This window comes from Drosophila elegans, unplaced genomic scaffold (genome assembly GCF_018152505.1).
Source record: "Drosophila elegans isolate 14027-0461.03 unplaced genomic scaffold, ASM1815250v1 contig_149, whole genome shotgun sequence".
NCBI classification, from domain to species: Eukaryota; Metazoa; Arthropoda; class Insecta; order Diptera; family Drosophilidae; genus Drosophila; species Drosophila elegans.
This window is the reverse complement of record NW_024545513.1, coordinates 2,616,076-2,634,208: the sequence shown is the minus strand read 5'-3', so window position 1 is coordinate 2,634,208 and position 18,133 is coordinate 2,616,076. Positions and strand designations below refer to the sequence as shown.

Sequence of the window (18,133 nt, the reverse complement as noted above, 5' to 3'; positions counted from 1 at the left end):
TAGCAACGAATTCGATTTACTTCTTATAATTATTGTTATTTTAACATTGGAATTGTTCACTACTAATTAAAATGGATTATTCACTCTTGGATCTCTCTGGATTATTATTTAAGTGTAAATTATGCTGCTTCAAAAACAAAATATTTGCATTAATATTTAAACTGAACATTTGCCAAAAACTTAAAATCCCACTTTGCAGTTTCAAATAAAGTAGTTTTTTCATTATACATTAATTATGGTTTTTACATGAATAATATTCCTTTTCGATATCGAAAATGATATTTAAATTAAACAGCAGCTAGTTTTTACATAAATAATTTTTGCTCTGGTTGAAAAACAAATTCCCTATGGTTTCATTACAAACTGATTATGGATTTTAAGCTGCGTTTGGTTTTGACACTTAAAATTATGTTTAAATTAAGCAGCAGCTAGTTTTTAAAGGAATAACTTAAATATTTGTTTCGTCTGTTGCTATATATCAAAATTCATAAGGATTTTCCTATTGGTAAGGTATAAAAATACCTTTTAATACCTTACAAATGCTTGCTTTTTCATAAGTAACTTAAATATTGGACTATGGTTTAGCTTTACAAGTTTCGTATGGGTATTTGTTTTGTTTAAGATACAAATGGAAATGAAGATGTAAGTACAACTGCTTTTTTTTGCATAGCTAACTTAAATATTCTTATATTCTTTAGTTTAACAGCAAATTCTACATGGTTTTTTTCTTTTGGAAAAGGTAAGTCAATATCTTTCCAATATAAATAATCGCCTGGCCTTGAGCTATATAACAAAATCCATGTTATAAATTAACTTATCAATTTAAATTTAATTAATTTTTTTTTTTTGGTAAAAAAAACAAAGATCATCAGACTGGCAGCATTTCAGGGGGCAAACTATGGGTTGCCGGAGCTGGAGACACCAAAATGGAGCTGTCGAAGGCACAATGGTGGTTCAGAATCCCGTCCTGCGGTCAGGCGAAACCCTGTGAGACCAGAATCCGGCCCGAAAGTTTGGCAAAGTTCGTGTGGCACTCGTTGCCGTGGAAATAGAGGCCGATGAGCAGCTTAAACTGGGCCGGTGACATGGGATACGGTTCCTGGGACATAACCACAATGGTATCAATGGCTTTGCCGGCCTTCTGCAGATCCAAATTGGTCAGGATTTCGCGGTAATTGACAAAGGAAGCCGAACATTTGGCAATGTGCCGCACCATTTTGTCCGTGGAGCACTGTTGCATCACCGGACGCAGTAGGGCGTCCAGGACCAGGGACTGCAAATCGAAGACGATCAAATCGGGACCGAAGGGCTCCGTGTTATCCTGCAGCTCCAGCATCCGATGCGGCATACTCTCCACATCCAGCTGCAAAATGGTCAGATTCTTGCTGCGATTCGGCGAATTCCATGGATATCGCTTCGCAATTCCCTGCTGGCGACTGGTGATCAGCAAAACGCGCTTCTCCTTCGAGGCAAAGCGTTCGCATAGCTATCGAAACACCAGCAAACAACAAACGAAATGCATCAAAAATCGTCTGCAAATCTGAAAAACTTACTCACCTTTGTCAAATTAAGGGCGTAGTCCTCGGTGCCCGTTAAATATATATAGTTATTTATGCAATCGCTTAAATTCATTCCTTGCCAAATGCTTAAAAACTAAGGGAATTCAAAATTTTTGGTTTTCACGAAAACTGAACACCAGTGTGACCAACTATTGTTTTCTAAATTATACTAGTTGGACAAAAGCCGCAACAAAAAACACCCGCTAAATAAAATAAGGTATTCGCACTTTTTGAGAGAATTTCATAATAATTAAAAAGGGTTAAATAAATTCTACAAAATTAATTTTTGAGAAAGTTTTTGAGGAATCTTTATAAGGGCGCAAATTTAAATTTTTAATTTTAAACTGGGATTTTCCATCACGCATATTGGCTCAGGAGTGGTTGAACGGATTTTATTGAAACATATGCCAAAATGAGTAGGTAATCTAGCGAATTTTTAATACAATCCTTATTTTATTTGAATAACAAACTAAATATTTATTAAAATAATTACTTCAAATTTGATGTTAATAGATTAACATATCCAGTAACTATCAATAGTTAATTTGGTTATTGTCTGGGATATATAGTGTTGACTCGCACCTATTTTATTTTGGTTGTTGATTTGGTTTACGTCTCGGCTAACATGAAATTGGCGCCTTGTTTAATAGCATTAATATGTTACCCAATATTAAGTGATCAAACATTTTGTAATAAAATCGGATCTAACAAAGGGTACATAGCCTTTTATATTCGGCACAAAACATTCATTTTGAGAGTTTTTATTTTAAATTACCGCCAACAATCTTTCTAAAACAAAAACTTAATTGGGCTCTACCGAATTTCTAAAGAAATGTTATAATAGACAATACACAAAAGTTTTTTTTGAAGATTTAAAACTTAAGAATAAAACACTCATTATTTTTGGAAATTTTCATCTTTATTTTTATTAAATACATTTCGTTTGTTGTTACGGTTTTAGTTTGTTAATTTCTTGTTACGTATTCGCTCTGTACTAATTGAATTAATCAGATATTTGGGTGCCGTTAATAGAGAGCGCCTCTAGTTGGAGTACAAGGTTCGGTTAGAGTAAGCCGGTTCATCGTCACTATCATCATCATTATCATTATCATTATCATGATCATCATCCGCATCCACCGATCTAAGTACATTTTTATACACAAAAAAACGGAAGCGATCGACACTCAGCCTGTTTGCACTATGACCTCTTCGATTGCAAAGTATAAACGGTGCCCGAGTGATGCGATTATCTTGGAATTTTGGTTGATTTATTGGTAGTTTGGTTGTTCAATTGTTTGTTTGGTTGGTTGTTTGGTTCTTTACTGCTACGGAAGCCTCAAAATACATTGCTATTTATGTCGCTTATGTATGTGGGTTTTTGCGGTATCTTACTGAAGTTGAAATCTTAGCTTAGAAATTGTATTGCAAATAAAATTATATCGTTTTGTTTACATCATATCTGTCGTGTCTGACGTGTTTATATTCCCGAATATTTACAAAAGCCGTTTACAAATAGGCGCAGCTTTCGCCAAAATGGATAACGGATTTCCGATTCGCTTAACTATGGACAAATCAGGGGGTTAACTTAGAGCTAAATTAGTCAAATCATAGATACATAACCGAGTTAAACGTATTCGTATTCGTATTCGTATTGCACTGCATCGGATTGCTTGAGTATTAGAAATTAGGCAACAATCAACATATCGAAAATAAGATATTCGCACGGAGATTCACATATATCATCTTCTGATCTGACTAGAATAATACTTTGGCACACACATATATAAACATAACTCTGGGTGAGGAGATACTGGAAATCAGTTGTATTGCTCGGCGGTACGAAGGTGGAACAGAAAACTGCCAGAAACAATAATTAGTTAATTAGCATCCTGCCTGACACTTGCTTCTCTCGGAACTGGAACCAAAAAACCATTGACTGCTCTTTAATATCGTGTATATATATAGATGTATATATAGAAATATAAATAGTAAGTATATATCATTTGTTAGCATATATATATATATATATATATATATATACATATATATTTTGCCCTTCGTCTGCTCTCAATTAGAAACTAACACTTAAACCAACATTTCATATGCGTTGCTATATCCTTGCCTCCTCCAATCATCCCTCCCTATCCGATCCGATCCGATCCGATCCCATTCGATTCGATTCGATACTTTAACCAAAAGCGCTTTGAGCGTTCTACTTCGCGTATCTCTGACCTACAGCTAAGACAAAAAAAATGACATCGCTCCTTGCTAAAGTTAGTTCTCATTTATATATATATATATATAGATATACATATTTTAGATTCTTTTTTTTGTTCGCTTTCTTTGTTTTGGTAACATAAAATTAATCAACAAATTTTTAGAGATGCTTGCTAAAACTTTTCTTAGTGTAAACGTGCCCTAAGCGATGCCCACTGGCCACCGCCAGCCACTGCCTTTTTTGTGCTTTCTTGCACTGTTACCAAAAGGATTAAAAACAGAAAACAACTTTTTAAAGTAGGAATAAAAATCTGAATGATAGGCCGATGCTGGGCGGTGAAAGTGGGCGAGTGTATGTGTGTGTGCTACGGAAAGTTGCATAAGTTTCGATCGCTATATGTGGGTGGTGTGTGCACAGTGTGTTTTCTACCGTTCGTTTCACTGCCAAACGGAATATGGCGCCCAACGCTATAGTTGCTTCGACTCTGCTGCTCTGTTCGGTGTAAACACATCTAAAAAACGCTGCTCCTGCATCTGTTTTCTGTTCTTTTTTTTTTTGGGATACCTTTCTAGATCTAGATCTAGCTTTAGCTCTAGCTCTAGCTCTAGCTCTAGCTCTAGCTCTAGCTCTAGCTCTAGCTCTAGCTCTAGCTCTAGCTCTAGCTCTAGCTCTAGCTCTAGCTCTAGCTCTAGCTCTAGCTCTAGCTCTAGCTCTGGCTCTGGCTCTAGCTCTGGCTCTGGCTCTAGCTCTGGCTCTAGCTCTGGCTCTGGCTCTGGCTCTGGCTCTGGCTCTGGCTCTAGCTCTGGCTCTAGCTCTGGCTCTGGCTCTGGCTCTAGCTCTAGCTCTAGGCTCTGGCTCTAGGCTCTAGCTCTGGCTCTGGCTCTGGCTCTGGCTCTGGCTCTGGCTCTAGCTCTAGCTCTAGCTCTAGCTCTAGCTCTAGCTCTAGCTCTAGCTCTAGCTCTAGCTCTAGCTCTAGCTCTAGCTCTAGCTCTAGCACTAGCTCAGCGCTATTCGTATTCTCGGGTCGTTTGTGTACTACGTTTTAGCAACTGTCCTCAAGTGCTTTTGTTATCCATACATGTATATATCGTCTTGCTTGTATATATATGCCTTCTATATAAATATCGTTTGTTGTTTTGTAATTTGCTGGTATTGTCTGAATGTGCTACATACTTTAAACGCTAAACTAGTTCGTGTGTCAGAGTGAGTGGGTGTGTTTTTTTTTTTTTTTTTTTTTTTTTGCTCGTTTGCTAGTAGACCGACATACAAAACTCGAGGCCGACAAAAAAAAAACATGAAAAAATTGCCATCTTCGTTTTACAACTATCGCATAATATAACTAGTGCATACATGTTCACATAGGTTCCTAAGTCCACTACACGCTATTAATATGTAATTCTGTTTGGTTCGCTCCCGTTGCCCGTTGCCCGTTCCCCACAGTTCCCCAAAGTTCCCCAAAGTTCCTCTTAGAGCAGCTGGGCGATGACCGGCTCGATCAGACACATGTGCTCGGCACCGCGCACTGGCAGCCGGTTGAGGCAGAAGTGCCGGATCATCTCCGGCACTGTCTCGAAGGGACGGCTGAACTGGCCCAGGATGTACTGACCGGTCTCGTTGCGCTGGATCCGCATATGCATGAAGCCCTTAGCGCCCCTAAAAGGGAAAGATCATTCATTCGTTTATAATAATGATTATGATTATGATCATTCTCAACTGCACTTACTTGAGGGACAACGAGTAGTCCTGCTTGGTGGACTCGCAGTTGCGCACCAGGAAGGAACCCTCGGACAGCGGACGAAGCGTGGTCTCCGCCTCAACTCGCGTAATAGCGCCATGGTACCAACTAAGAAGATAGAATAGAACCAGGAATAGAATATTTATTTATTTGTTATAAATGATTGTATAGTTTATGAAACTAAAGCATAGGAGGCCTTCGACTACGGATGTTTTGAAAAATAGTTACAAAATTTAAGTAGGACTACTAAATAAGTAAGGTACAAGGTTGTTGTGATAATAATAAGTAAATAAGTTAGTTAATAAGGTATAAGATACACCAACTCTTTTTTTGGTATCATTTTGGTTACATTTTTGTTATACAATTTGTAACTGTAATAGTATTATTATTGATATATTTGCGAAATTAACAAGAAATTAAATAGTGGTAACGAACTAATTTAAAAACAAAACAAAATAAAAATATTTCATTACCGAAATACCTAACAAACATACAAGTATTCTTAGGACAAATAATAATATAGCATAATGTAGTATGAAAGCCCCTAAGTTAAAACGAGCGTGTTCACAGTTCAAAAAACTTACCCCTGGCGCTCCAGAGGAATGGTCACATCGATTAGGTCCACCGCGGTGACATAGCCCTGGCCAAGGTTCATGTTCAGCTCCTTGTTGCTGCTGAGACCCCGCAGATCCAGGCTGCCAAACTGCTTGGTGGCCTGGCGCGACTCATTTAGGTTGAGGGTGAGGTTCTGCCGGAAAAGTGCTGTATCTATTTATGGGAAAAAACGTTGGTTGTTGGTGAAAACTAAGTTAAAGCAAACAAAGTCGTTTTTAAAAATAAATCTTAATTAACATAATATTTGAATTGATTATTTAATAAAACACTTAAGTGTAAGTACTGAACACAAATTTAGTGAAGAGTTCATTGAGTTCATTCATTTTATATGTCCACCAAAATTATGTATAATTTTGATAAAAAAAACCAAAATTTTGTAATGCTTTTTGGCTTTGTTAGAATTTGACTTGAAACCCGATTTTTAACAATATTTTAGAATATTTCCCATATTTTACACTCTTTTGAATTAAATGTAACTTAAAAGTATAGGGGTTATATTATTTAGTATTGAAATTTATTTTCAGAACACACTTTTTAAAACCAAACTCTCCGTTCAGTTCAACTCACCCAGCTTGCTGGCCAGCTTCTGATCGTCGCGCATGGAGTGGCTGGAGGAGGCCTGCGAGATGCCGCTGGACTCGGTGCTGTGCATCAGCAGGTTGTTGATCTCGGCCTGGTTGGCCCGGAGCCGGCGCCGCAGCTTGGGCATGTCGAAGGGCAGCTCGCCGAGATCGACGGAGGTGGCACTGCCCGAAGTGCAGGCGGCCTCCTGTTGCAACGTTTTGCGGCGTCGCAGCTTGGGCATGTCGAAGGGTAGGTCACGCAGATCCTGCGGTAAGCCAGCTGCAGTGCCTGTGGAACCCGATCCAGATACTCCTGCCGCTGAGGAGGCACCTCCTCCTCCTCCTCCTCCTGCTCCGCCTCCTGATCCTGATCCTCCACTGGAAGTGGCTGTGCCCTCGCTGGCGCCGATCAACTGCAGCTTGGGCAGCGTCAAACGCTGCAGGGCCAAAGTCTGCGGTTTGCCCTCCTCCCGCGAGTGCAACGATATGCCACTGTCTGAGCCAAGTAGCTCATCGGCCAGCTGGAGCAGGGCCTTGTTGGGAGCGGCCCGATTGCGCGGCTGCTTCAGGGAGACGACCACGGGATTGACCTGCAGTGTGCCTCCTGCACCGAGAAACAAAACAAGCACCATAGTAAAATTAAACGTTTAAATATTTCAATATAAATATAAACTTACTCGAAATAAACTAAAAACATGATATTGTATTTTTTAACATATTTAATTGGTTTGTTCAATGGGAAAATTGTGGATATTTAATTTGAAACTACATTTTTCCATACTTAAAAATAAAAAAAAATGAAAGTGTTAAACACTTTGATTCAAACACAAGGGGCTAAATCAGTACCGAAAATAACTTATTCAAAGTGAAAATATTTGGATTTACCATGATTTTTCTCTGCGTGTGCGGGTGCTCCACTCGAATCCTCCTCCTGCATGGCCATGGGCGCCTTCTGTTGTTGCTGCTGCTGCTGCTGCTGTGACTGCTGCTGCTGTGACTGCTCCGAGGAGGCACTGGCCGAGGCCGGCTCCTGCGAGGATTTGTCGGAAATGGGACTGAGGATGTGCAGCTTGGAGTGCTGCAGCAGCAGCGGCTGCGGCGGCGCCGCCGATCGCAGGGGATAGGCCACGCTGGAGGAGCCACCACTGCCACCGCTGCCGCCCGACTCCGAGCTGTGCGAGCTGAGCGAACTGGAGTGCCGCGACTCGGAGCTGGAGGTGCTGCGATTGCCCTCGCTGGTGCTGCTGCGCAGCGATTCCATGCTGCCGCCACTGCTCGAGGTGGCAATGCTCTCCGTGCTGCTGTAGTTGTGACCTCCGCCGGCGACCGTTTGCCCCGCACCCTGGCGATGATGGTGACTCCTTCGGCCATGGTGGTGGTGATGGTGCACTGATGTCAAAGAGATGGGAATAGTGTAAATAAATATCTCGCTGTTGAGTTCGACAATATATGATTTATATTTAAATATAATATAAAATCGTTATATTAACTAAAATGCATATTAAAAATATTCGATTTTAAATGGGTCCTACACAGTGCTCAGGTGTTGGTTAGATTCTGAATTAAAATAATATAAAAATAAAAAAATTAATTAAAAAAAAAAGGAAGTTGTAGCTATTGTGAAAACTTCAAACAAAAACATAGCTTTTTTTTAATGGAATAAATAATAATAATAATAATAATATACATACTTGTTGACTTTTAACAAGTTAAATTCAAAAACAAAAAAATTGGGACTTTTGGCAAGCAAATAAAATTTGTTATGGTTTTACTGTGGTAACATGGCCAAAATTAGACGTAATGGATGCAAATAAAAAAGCGACAAATATATATATATATTTAATATAAATTTAAAAGGTTTTTTTTACCAGTGTGGTGATGACCGCCCGGCTGCTGCTGCTGATGCTGGTACTGGTGGCTATGATGGTGGTGCCCGCCCTGGGCACTGCGCCGCAGCTCCAGCACTCTGCCCGATTCGAGGACAAAGGAGCGAGGCCGCCGCGGAGCAGAGACCACGGCTGCGGCCGATCCTGTCGTTGCCGATATCAGATCAGATCCAGCCGATCCGGCGGCCGAACCCGAGGCGGCATTCGAATGCGAATTCGAGTTGGTCGAGGGCGGATTCACGTAGGCGCTGTCGGTGAGACTGTTGTCATTGCTGCTGTTGTTGCCACCGCCACCGCACTGGTTTCGCATGGACTGAATGGGCAGGCGGAGATCACGGAGGCGCGGATGCGCCGGATTGGCGGCGGGCAGATTGGGTGCACTCCGTATGCTGTTCATGTTCAGGTAGCGTTCATGTTTGCCTGGGAATTTCATTGGCAACGGAGCTGTTGAGGGCGGCGACGGGGTATAGCCTCGCACCGGCAACTGCTGAGTGCTGGATGCACTTACTCCACTTCCTGGTGCACCAGCAATATCAGTAGCAGTGGCAGTGGCAGTAGCAGTAGCAGTACCAGTTGCCGCTCCCGACTGTCCCTGATTCTGATTCTGATTCTGCTGGTCCACCTGGCTGAGCTGCAATTTGCCCAGCTCCGACTGCACCTGATGCACCTGGACATGGGCCTCGCCCGTCTGCTCTTGCAGCGCCTGGTTCTTCGAGTTCTTGGCCCTTTTGCACTCTGCCCGCGTCTTGGCGGCTCCTCCGCCCACCAGTGAGTTGACCTTGGCAAGGTCACCGGCATTGCAATTGCCATTGCCATTGCCATTGCTCAACTGCAGCAACACGGAACAGTTGGTGATGCGATCCACCTCATCCAGATCGTCATCCGACTTGGCTATCTTGCAGTCGAAGGCCGTCTCATAGATCTGCCTTCGCCGGCTGCCCATGATGTCCTCGGAGTCGTCGTCCTCTTCTTCGTCCTCTTCTTCGTCCTCGTCACCGTCCACTTCGTCCTCGTCGTTGCCGTAGAGATCGAGCGTTGGATTGCTCAGCGTGGGCAGCGTTGGCGGTTGAGCAGTCTGGACTGACTGGACTGATTGGACTGATTTGACTGCTGACTGGACTGCTGACTGGACTGCTGGCTGGGCGCACTCGGCGCACTCGTGGACGCCATGCGGATGCACATAGAAGATGCTGCGCGGCCGGAAGTACTCCTCCTCCAGATCATCGCCGGGCTCGCTGCCCCGTCCGCCGGCCAAGGAGGAGGAGGAGGCAGGAGCGGATGTGATGCAGGCTCCGCACACGGCTGCTGGTCCCAGCAGGCGGTGCGGTGGCATCGGCTGGACCTGCACCTGCAAGCAAACGAAAATACGATTAATTGCCATTCGAAATTCACATTTAGCAAGTAAATACTTAATAAGCCATTTCAAATGGTGACTCAGTTAAATATTCAAAACACATATCTGCTCCATAACATCTTCTATTTACTAAGTAAACTTCAAATAGCCAATGGAAGTTTCTGTTTTATACAGAACTCTCTCTACTCTCACTGTTAGCTTGTAAGCTACAAACTAAAAAGTAGCAATAATTATTAATTATATATTAATATATAAATAATATATATAAAATATTTAATATATTCTAATAATTTTAAGAGCCAACTTTTGTTTGTGAGTCTATTTGGACAGCCTTAATAGAAATGGCGCCCAACGAGGGGCCTCTGATGCCGTAGAGTTTTTACTCTATCTTTTAGCTTGTAGTTTGAATTACCTGGATCTCCGCTGGAGCCGGTGGTGGTGGGCAGCACTTGAGCAGCTCGCCCTCGCCGGCGTCGCAATGCTGCAGCTGCAACTGAAGCTCGCTGCCAGTGGGATTCTGTCCCTGATTTTGACTCTGGTTCTGGTTCTGGTGCTGGTTCCTTGGCTGGACGTTGCAGGTTTTGCGGACTAAGGCCAAGGCGCGGGCGTGCCACTCGCGTCGCTTGAGGCACTCACTGCAATCGGACTCCTCGGAAGTGCTGGTGCTGGGCGTCTCGCAGCGGATGATGTGCACACCCTCCTCGGTGAAACTGTATCGCTTGGGCGTCGACTGCGAGTCCTGTCCCGTCCGGGGATCCTCCTCCTCGTGGCTCTCTGCTTCCGGCTGCTGCTGCTGCTGCTCCTCCGCCGGCGGCACATCCAAGCTGGAGCTCTTGCGGTAGCCACCCAACTGAGTGGGCGTTTGCTGCGGCGGTTCACTGGCCGTCGACTGGCGGCACTTGAGCTTAAAGTCCTCCCTGTCCTTATCGCGTTCCTTGTCCTTATCCTTGTCGCGACTCTTGAGCAGATCGGAGTAGTAGTAGGGCGAGGGCTGGCGCTTGTTGTGCTCCACTGGGGCGACGGTCAGTTTGCGCGGACTGCGCTGAAGTTGCGGTGGCAGCGGACGCACCAGGTCATCGGATATGGAGTCTGGGGAGTTGAGACCCGCCGCTGTCAGCGGAGCGGTCTGGGCTGGAGGCTGCGGCACGGGCAGCGGCTGCTGCTCAACCTCCTCGTCTATGTCCGCCTCGTCGTCGGAGGATTTCGGCGCCGAAGAGTCTGCAAATGGCCATGGAAAGGGTAAGTCTTTATTTTTAATTAGATGTTAGCAAATGAAACATTTTTAAAACCACTTGAAAATTATCAAATTGTGATTCAGTCAAATACTCATATTACATATATGTGCTCCTTACCATTTACTATTTAAAATTTGTAGCTTTAACTACGAAGTTAACTTAAAGTAGCTCAAACCATTTTTGATTTTTCTGAATTTATTGGTATTTTAAGTTTAGTGATAGTTCAACTTGTAAGCCCAAAATAATTTAATAACATTCGTTAGCGCTTAGAACTTTATGAGTCACTCAATATTATTATTATGTTATTTATTTAAAGCCCATCCATTCTCCGACAAGAAAAGTCTTAAAAATAGAAGGACAACGACTGGTTAATACTGAATAAAGTGTGTATTTTCTCCAGGCACTGAGACGGCGCTGACAGTTTCTAATTAAGTCGCTGCGACGACACTGCGACGCCGCGAGCCACGCAATCGGAACGCAAATGGAGTTGACGCAGTCTATTTGGCGCTTGGCTGCCCGCTGCTCCTTTATCTCCGCCCCCAACTGGATTGAAAGACGACTCTATCTTCCTGCAGTTTTATCCCCCCTATTTTGCAGCTCCTTAATCAGAGCCTGCCATTTTCCATTTTACGCTTGGATAATCGAGGCAGCCGCAGCGGGAAAAGTTGTGCCGCCTTCGGCTTTTCCTAATTGCAAGCCAATGAAAATCTTCGGACCATGCACGCCTAATGAACTTTAACTGAGCCTAATTAAATTATTGATTCAATTTACTTTAACTGTGTAAAAATATAATTCTCATTCTTTCTTTGTATGGTTTAGTATAATTTACTTTGTATTATGTATTGAACTTTTTACTTATATATATAATCTGACTTTCATTAGCCATTAAAGTGGCTTTCTTTACTTTCAATTTACTTTTACTGTGTAAAACTATCAATAATACTTCCTTCCTTTTAATAGTTTAGTATATTTTACTTTTACATAAATATATAATCACATTTTCATGTATTTGTTCTTTTGATTGAAATTCATTTGGCATTTATTTTAAAAATTGCATTTCAAAATTACATTTAAATGTTGCTACTGATTTAATTGGATTTATTTGCTATTTATTTGTTTACTGCTGCTGATTGCTAATTGCAGTTGATATTTTTTCCATTTGATAGCAAGAACATTGTATGTTGCTGCTGCAATTTTCACATTGCTGGCATACCTTAATTAAAATAATTATTTAAATTGTATGGAAAGGTACATTTTAAAGTACAAATAAACCTACTAAATTGTCTAAAAAGTTAAAATCTTCTATGGCATATTTTGTATGTCTAGTAATGCAATTTAAATTGCTGTTGTTTGGTTATAAAATTAAAATTGAATAAATGATGGATTTTCAAGAATCATTCACTTCGTTTGTGCTACTTATATTTTTTTTGTATTGCCTAAGTCCTTACTGATGTTGCTGTTTTTTAAATAAGGCTAATGTGCAATTTGTTTGACTTTTATCAGCAATATGCATTTAACTGACTTACCTGAATTATATTGGCTATTCCGTTTATCTTTTCTTAAGTTGCCGTTGTTGTTGTTGTAGGTGGAGTGTCGCTGATGCAATTGTTGTTGCTGCTGCTGTTGCTGTGAGCCTCTGGGCGTCGGCAATGTCTGTTGCTGCTGCTGCTGCTGATGCTGTTGCTGATGGCGCTTGTGGCCAGGAGCCGTGCGTTTCTTGGCCTTTTTGTGATAAACCTTTTTGTGATTACGCGTATCCTTTGGGTCTGAATATCCTTCGATCAACTTCACCGATGCCTGCTTGATGTTGCTATTTGGCAGCGGCGGATGTTGCAATGTTGCACGTTGCGGCTGATGATGATGTTGCTGTTGTGCCCCCACTGGCAATGTGTTGTTATTGTTGCTGTGCGTATTCTGTTGGCTGTGTGTGTTGCTGCCGTTGTTGTTGTTGTTGCTGCTACTGATGCTCAAATGCTGATGTTGCTGGTGGTTGGCCAAAATCGCAGCTGTTGCTGTTGCTGCTGCTGCTGCTGCTGTTGTTGCCGCCTGACTGGGCAATGTTGCAGCGGGGGCGGGCAGCGGGGGCGGTAGTTGAGGTGCTGTTCCCGCTGCTGCTGCTGATGTTGTTGCTGCTGTTGCTGCTGCTGTTGCTGCTTGTAGCTGCAACGCTTGTTGGGCTTCGCCAAATGGCAGCTAGTTTTACAAAGAAAAGAAAAGAAAAGAAAGGGTAGGGGCATTAGCATTTGTTAGCGACTAATTTGATTTGCATTGAAATTTCCAATTTGTTTGACATTTAATTGAAAGAATAAAGGAATGTGCGTGGCCAACTGGTTTGTGGCTTTTGTTGGGTTTCCCTGGTCAGTGGCAAACCACGAACCACTGCAAAAGTAAAAAACTTTTTTTTAGCCCCCCTTTTCATTCTATTTCGGTGGCGTATACGTAACATCTGTGGTCCTCACTGATTACTAATCGAAAATGTCTTTATTAATTTGAGGGTTTATTTGTTATATCTATTCAAGTTGGAAAGCAAATATATATTGATTCCAATTAGATGTTATATATCACATGTTTAGTAAATAAATTTATAAACAAATATATTCTTTGACAAGTTATTATGAAATTTAAATTACATTTTACTTTTTTAAAAATCCAAATGCAAAATGTTATCATAAATCTTTGAGCGGAATGCAAGCAAACAAATATGTACATGTCAATAAAATCTTGTTGTAGTTATTTAAATTAATAATCTATAGATTACAATCGGAAAAGAATAAAATGAAACATTTAAATAATTTATTAAATATTCGAGCATTGAAACCATTGACTTATTTTAATGTAATATAATTAACACTTTGGACACTCTTTATACTAAGCTAGCTATTATAGTAAAAACAAGTCAATAGATTAATTACTTAATTATTTCAGAAATGTCTTAAAGACATCCTATCCTTATAAGCTAATATATTAACTAGAAACTGGTGACCATCATGTTGTCAGCTAAAGCAAACAAAGCAAGACAGCCATATTCCCCTCAATTTGACACGATTCATCTGCCATTTGTCTGGATATATTTGCCCGCATGATGGATGGATTTCAATTGCCATTTCTCCAGTTCTCAGTCGCCATTCCCAGTTTGTTCATAACAATGCCATGTCAATCACAATATCCGTTCCTTCTGCTTTGCGGACCAAGTGCCCTCTCAGTGCGATGTACGATGTACGATGTACGATGTTCGCTGAGTTTCACAAATAAGCTGGACATTACGGATGAACTGCAACAGCGGTTACAGGATTAACAGGATCCTAATGCGTGCAAATTATGAGGCTCGACCACCTCTGTGTAAGCCCCCTTCCCAAATTCCGTTCCTGGCCATTATGTTAAACATAAATTTCCGTTTACATGTGGCCCATGTCCATGAGTATCCTGGTTGCTAAAGGAAATTGATGTTTGGCCACTGGCGGAAACGGGGCTGACAACTCTGCCCCAGGGTTGTCATTGTCTGGCAACCAGATGAAACTGCAGTTGCACTCGGGGCAAGAACATTTTTAATTGAAACTCATAAATTAAGAGTGAAGTGGGTGGGTGGCGGTTAGCTGAAGCCGAAGCTGAATCAAAAACATTTTTAATGAATTTGAACTTGATACCGAGTGCTGCTTACCCCCGCTACTTTACTATATATTTCATTGCATACGAAGTCCCTGAACAAAAAAAGGGGGTTTCCAAGGCAGATGGATAATGGGGTTGTGTGAAGCTGGATGCTGGATGCTGGATACTGGATGCTCGATGCTGGATGGAGCGAAGGAAAGGGGGTTCAGTGAAGCCATCCATTCACATATTCCTGTTTAAATATTTGCCTTTGATTATCCACAAACGATATAAGCAGACATTTATGTGTACACCCCCATACATATGCACACGTTTAGTATATGTTTCTCATGCACGATTGCCCCGCACAAATCGGCGAGGAATGGGGAAAGGCGGTTGCCACAATAATGAAAACTGTTGGCATCCATTCCATCCATCCTTCAATTCCGACTCCACCTTGTCTGCTCCTGTTGCCGCAGCAACGTGATTTTTTGTGCCAACTTTAATGAAAAAAGAAATCAACGGAAAGGAAGGAGCTTGGGTGGACTGTCTGTCTATCTCACATCTTTACCATTCCCATTGTTTAGAGACTAATTCCGATGACGAGCTATGTTAGCCGGTTGAACATCCCTTCCTTACCCATTTAACCCACACAAGAATTCACGAGAAATCTGCACTGGAAAAACAATAAAAACAACTCAAAATTGGTATGTAAATTAGTAAATCAAAATAAAATAAACACTTTAAAAATGGTACTTAAGAAAATAAGAAATTGAACTTAAAAAACCATATAACGTAATCATTATAAGTTTTATTTTAAAGATTTTTTATAAATGCATTTTAACTCTTGAAATTTTGATGAGTTCTGTTTATAGTTTCTTATAGCTAAGCCCATGAAAATTGTAAAATGTGGCTACTACTCCAGGACGTATGATGCTCTATGTTTATGCTATGGAATTCAATCCCTCAAGCGAAGACAACAAGGCGGATGAGTGATATCTAAGCTGACGCTGGTGTCTTCGTTTCAGTTGACTGCTTTTCATTTCACTGACTGTGCGAGGAAGTGGAGAAAAAAGAATATATATATATATATATATATATGTGGCATAAAATAAACCATAGCCAAGTTATTGAAATAAACAAAAAGCACGCACACATGCACACAAACGTGTCCTGACTGCGGCCTTTTGTGTTTTTGTGAGTTATCGTTGCATATTACTCCACGGAGAGTAATAGCAACAAATGCAAAAGCCAAACGAATTTCATCCCATTCCCGACATTTCGCTCCCGTTTTACAGACTCCACTTCCACTTCACAGCCAGACGCTCCACATATATCGAAAAATGTCGCGTTGGCTCGTTTCCATTAAAACGTGAGTTGCCACCGAAAAAAATGAATCAACAATGGCCAAAACACACACACACACACACACACATGGCTGGTGAAAGCTATTATGGCATCATCACATAGATGTTGCTTACACTATAAATTAAAAAAAAGTCTTAAAATAAATAAGAAAAACATATTTTAAAGTATAAAAAGTGTGGAAAAGGTTTTCTAAGACTATGATAAACTATGATAATCATTTATCTTACTGAATTTATTACACAAATAAATGTATTATATTGGAAAATAAATAAAAGTTTAAAAGGTTTAAGCAACTTTGTAATATTCAGAGTCATTTTTATTCTATGTGTAACTTTCTTTCTGCCTCTGCCTCTTTCCAATCCTTGTCTCTTTTTCTCCAATGTTTATGGCACACAAAAGTCATAAGATAAAATTACATTAATAATTGTGAGGAGGCCCACACGCATACAAAAACACTCACACATATTAATATGCAGCATGAAAAGCTCAGAACGAAAGCGAGAAATACACAATGATAGAAAGGGATGGCCATAAGAAAAAACGAGCATCGAAAGGCGCTAAACGTTATCGCTTTGGGCCATTTGCTGCCTGAATTTTTTTTTATGGGTGGAGATCGGACAGCGAGGATTATGTGTATGTAAAAAACAGCAAAAGATAAATTAGGGAAAATTAGGGAAATGGAGAGCAAAAGACTTGTATTCAAAACGGATATGAGCATCATATTAGCTGGAATCTTTTTATACTCTTTACTATGTATTAAAAACTTAAGTTTGAATAAAAATATTAATGTATTTTGATTGTACATTTGTTTTGTTTTCTAAGTACTTTTTTAATATCTTAAAATATGTAACTTCAGATTAAAGATTTTTAAATACAAAACTGAGAGTTAATAAGGTAAATAGCACTTGATTTTTAAGCACTCTTTTGATAAATGATAAAAAAGCTAAATATGAAGAGCAAAACAATTGAATCAAATCAATGAGCTAATTATAAGCAATAAGTTAAGCAGGGTGCTCAATTCCAGTCCAAAGAATATTTCAGTAAAGATTATTAATCCTTGAAATAGCATTTACACCAATTGATTGCTTCGAGAGCAAACATTTGTTGTTTTTTTAGCTTATGGTCCTCCTTTTGCCTCTGCTTTCTTAAAGACTGAATCCTTGGCACTGATTTAGCCACTACACTACACTCCCTCGAAATTGTATCAATTGAAGGTCGTTGCCGCAAATCTTATTTCGCATTGCCCCCCAACCATTTGCCATTCGACTTTCGCCATTCGCCATTCGCCTTTGGCAGCACATCGCATTCCTCATAGCCGGGGCAAAAAAAATTTCAATAAAATGAATTTCAAGTGGCAGGGGATGCTCCTTGCTCCTTGATGCTGTTGTTTCGCTTTCGAAAACTCTGTTTTATGTGTGCGCCTCATGGGGCTTTCCTTTTCATTTTTAGTGGCAATATGCAAAAGGGAACAAAACACGAAATATTTCCGTATGGACCATAAAAAAGCGACGCATCCCCCTTGGGTTTTTTTTCCGGGGGTTTGAGGTTGGGCGAATTTCCAGAGGTCGGAGGCTCGGCGATTTTTTGGTTTTTGGGGCATCATTTGATTTGTGGCACGGCGCACTTGCTGCAGCCTGAGGTTATCACTCGCTCTATCTCAGCGGCTTTTCTATACTCGCCTCCTCCTCCTGTTTTTTCCTCAGTGTTGCCAAGTTTAGATGGCAAAAATAAGCTAAGTCTACAGTTCTGCTTGATAAAATAGAAATTCTTAAAGTTTTTAGCATTCTACAAATTTTTTTAAAATATCCGAAAAAATGAACATGTACTTTTTCAACTCGTGTTAGTACTTACTTTCATTATTTTAAATTCTACCATGAAAGGTTCATAAAAATAACTTTTTTTAAGAAGTATTTTGTTGATCTATCCAACGGACTGGAAAAATATCAAAAATAATTGTGATAAGAGACTACGAAATTTATAATATGTGTTAAAAAATCTCTTTGAACTCGTTTAAT

The 18,133-nt window shown here is 40.7% G+C and overlaps 2 protein-coding genes across 2 annotated transcripts in view; both read right to left on the bottom strand.

Moving 5' to 3' along the window:
* Nucleotides 1-192: 192 nt before the first annotated feature.
* Nucleotides 193-1,699, bottom strand: LOC108137316. Its single transcript, XM_017258942.2, has 2 exons — nt 1,558-1,699; nt 193-1,486 (listed from the first exon to the last, which is right to left on the bottom strand). The coding sequence occupies exons 1-2, from the start codon at nt 1,630-1,632 to the stop codon at nt 974-976; spliced, it is 588 nt and encodes a 195-aa protein (XP_017114431.1). The 5' UTR covers nt 1,633-1,699; the 3' UTR covers nt 193-973.
* Nucleotides 1,700-4,710: 3,011 nt separating this feature from the next.
* Nucleotides 4,711-18,133, bottom strand: part of LOC108137294 — a 59,744-nt gene continuing 46,321 nt past the window's right edge. Inside the window, exons 5-12 of the mRNA XM_017258915.2 lie at nt 12,692-13,358; nt 10,343-11,148; nt 8,559-9,924; nt 7,576-8,079; nt 6,695-7,294; nt 6,097-6,280; nt 5,501-5,620; nt 4,711-5,430 (exon numbers count right to left, since the gene is read on the bottom strand). Of these exons, the coding sequence (XP_017114404.1) occupies nt 5,244-5,430; nt 5,501-5,620; nt 6,097-6,280; nt 6,695-7,294; nt 7,576-8,079; nt 8,559-9,924; nt 10,343-11,148; nt 12,692-13,358 (4,434 nt within the window). The 3' untranslated portion in view covers nt 4,711-5,243. The remainder of the gene's footprint in view (nt 5,431-5,500; nt 5,621-6,096; nt 6,281-6,694; nt 7,295-7,575; nt 8,080-8,558; nt 9,925-10,342; nt 11,149-12,691; nt 13,359-18,133) is intronic.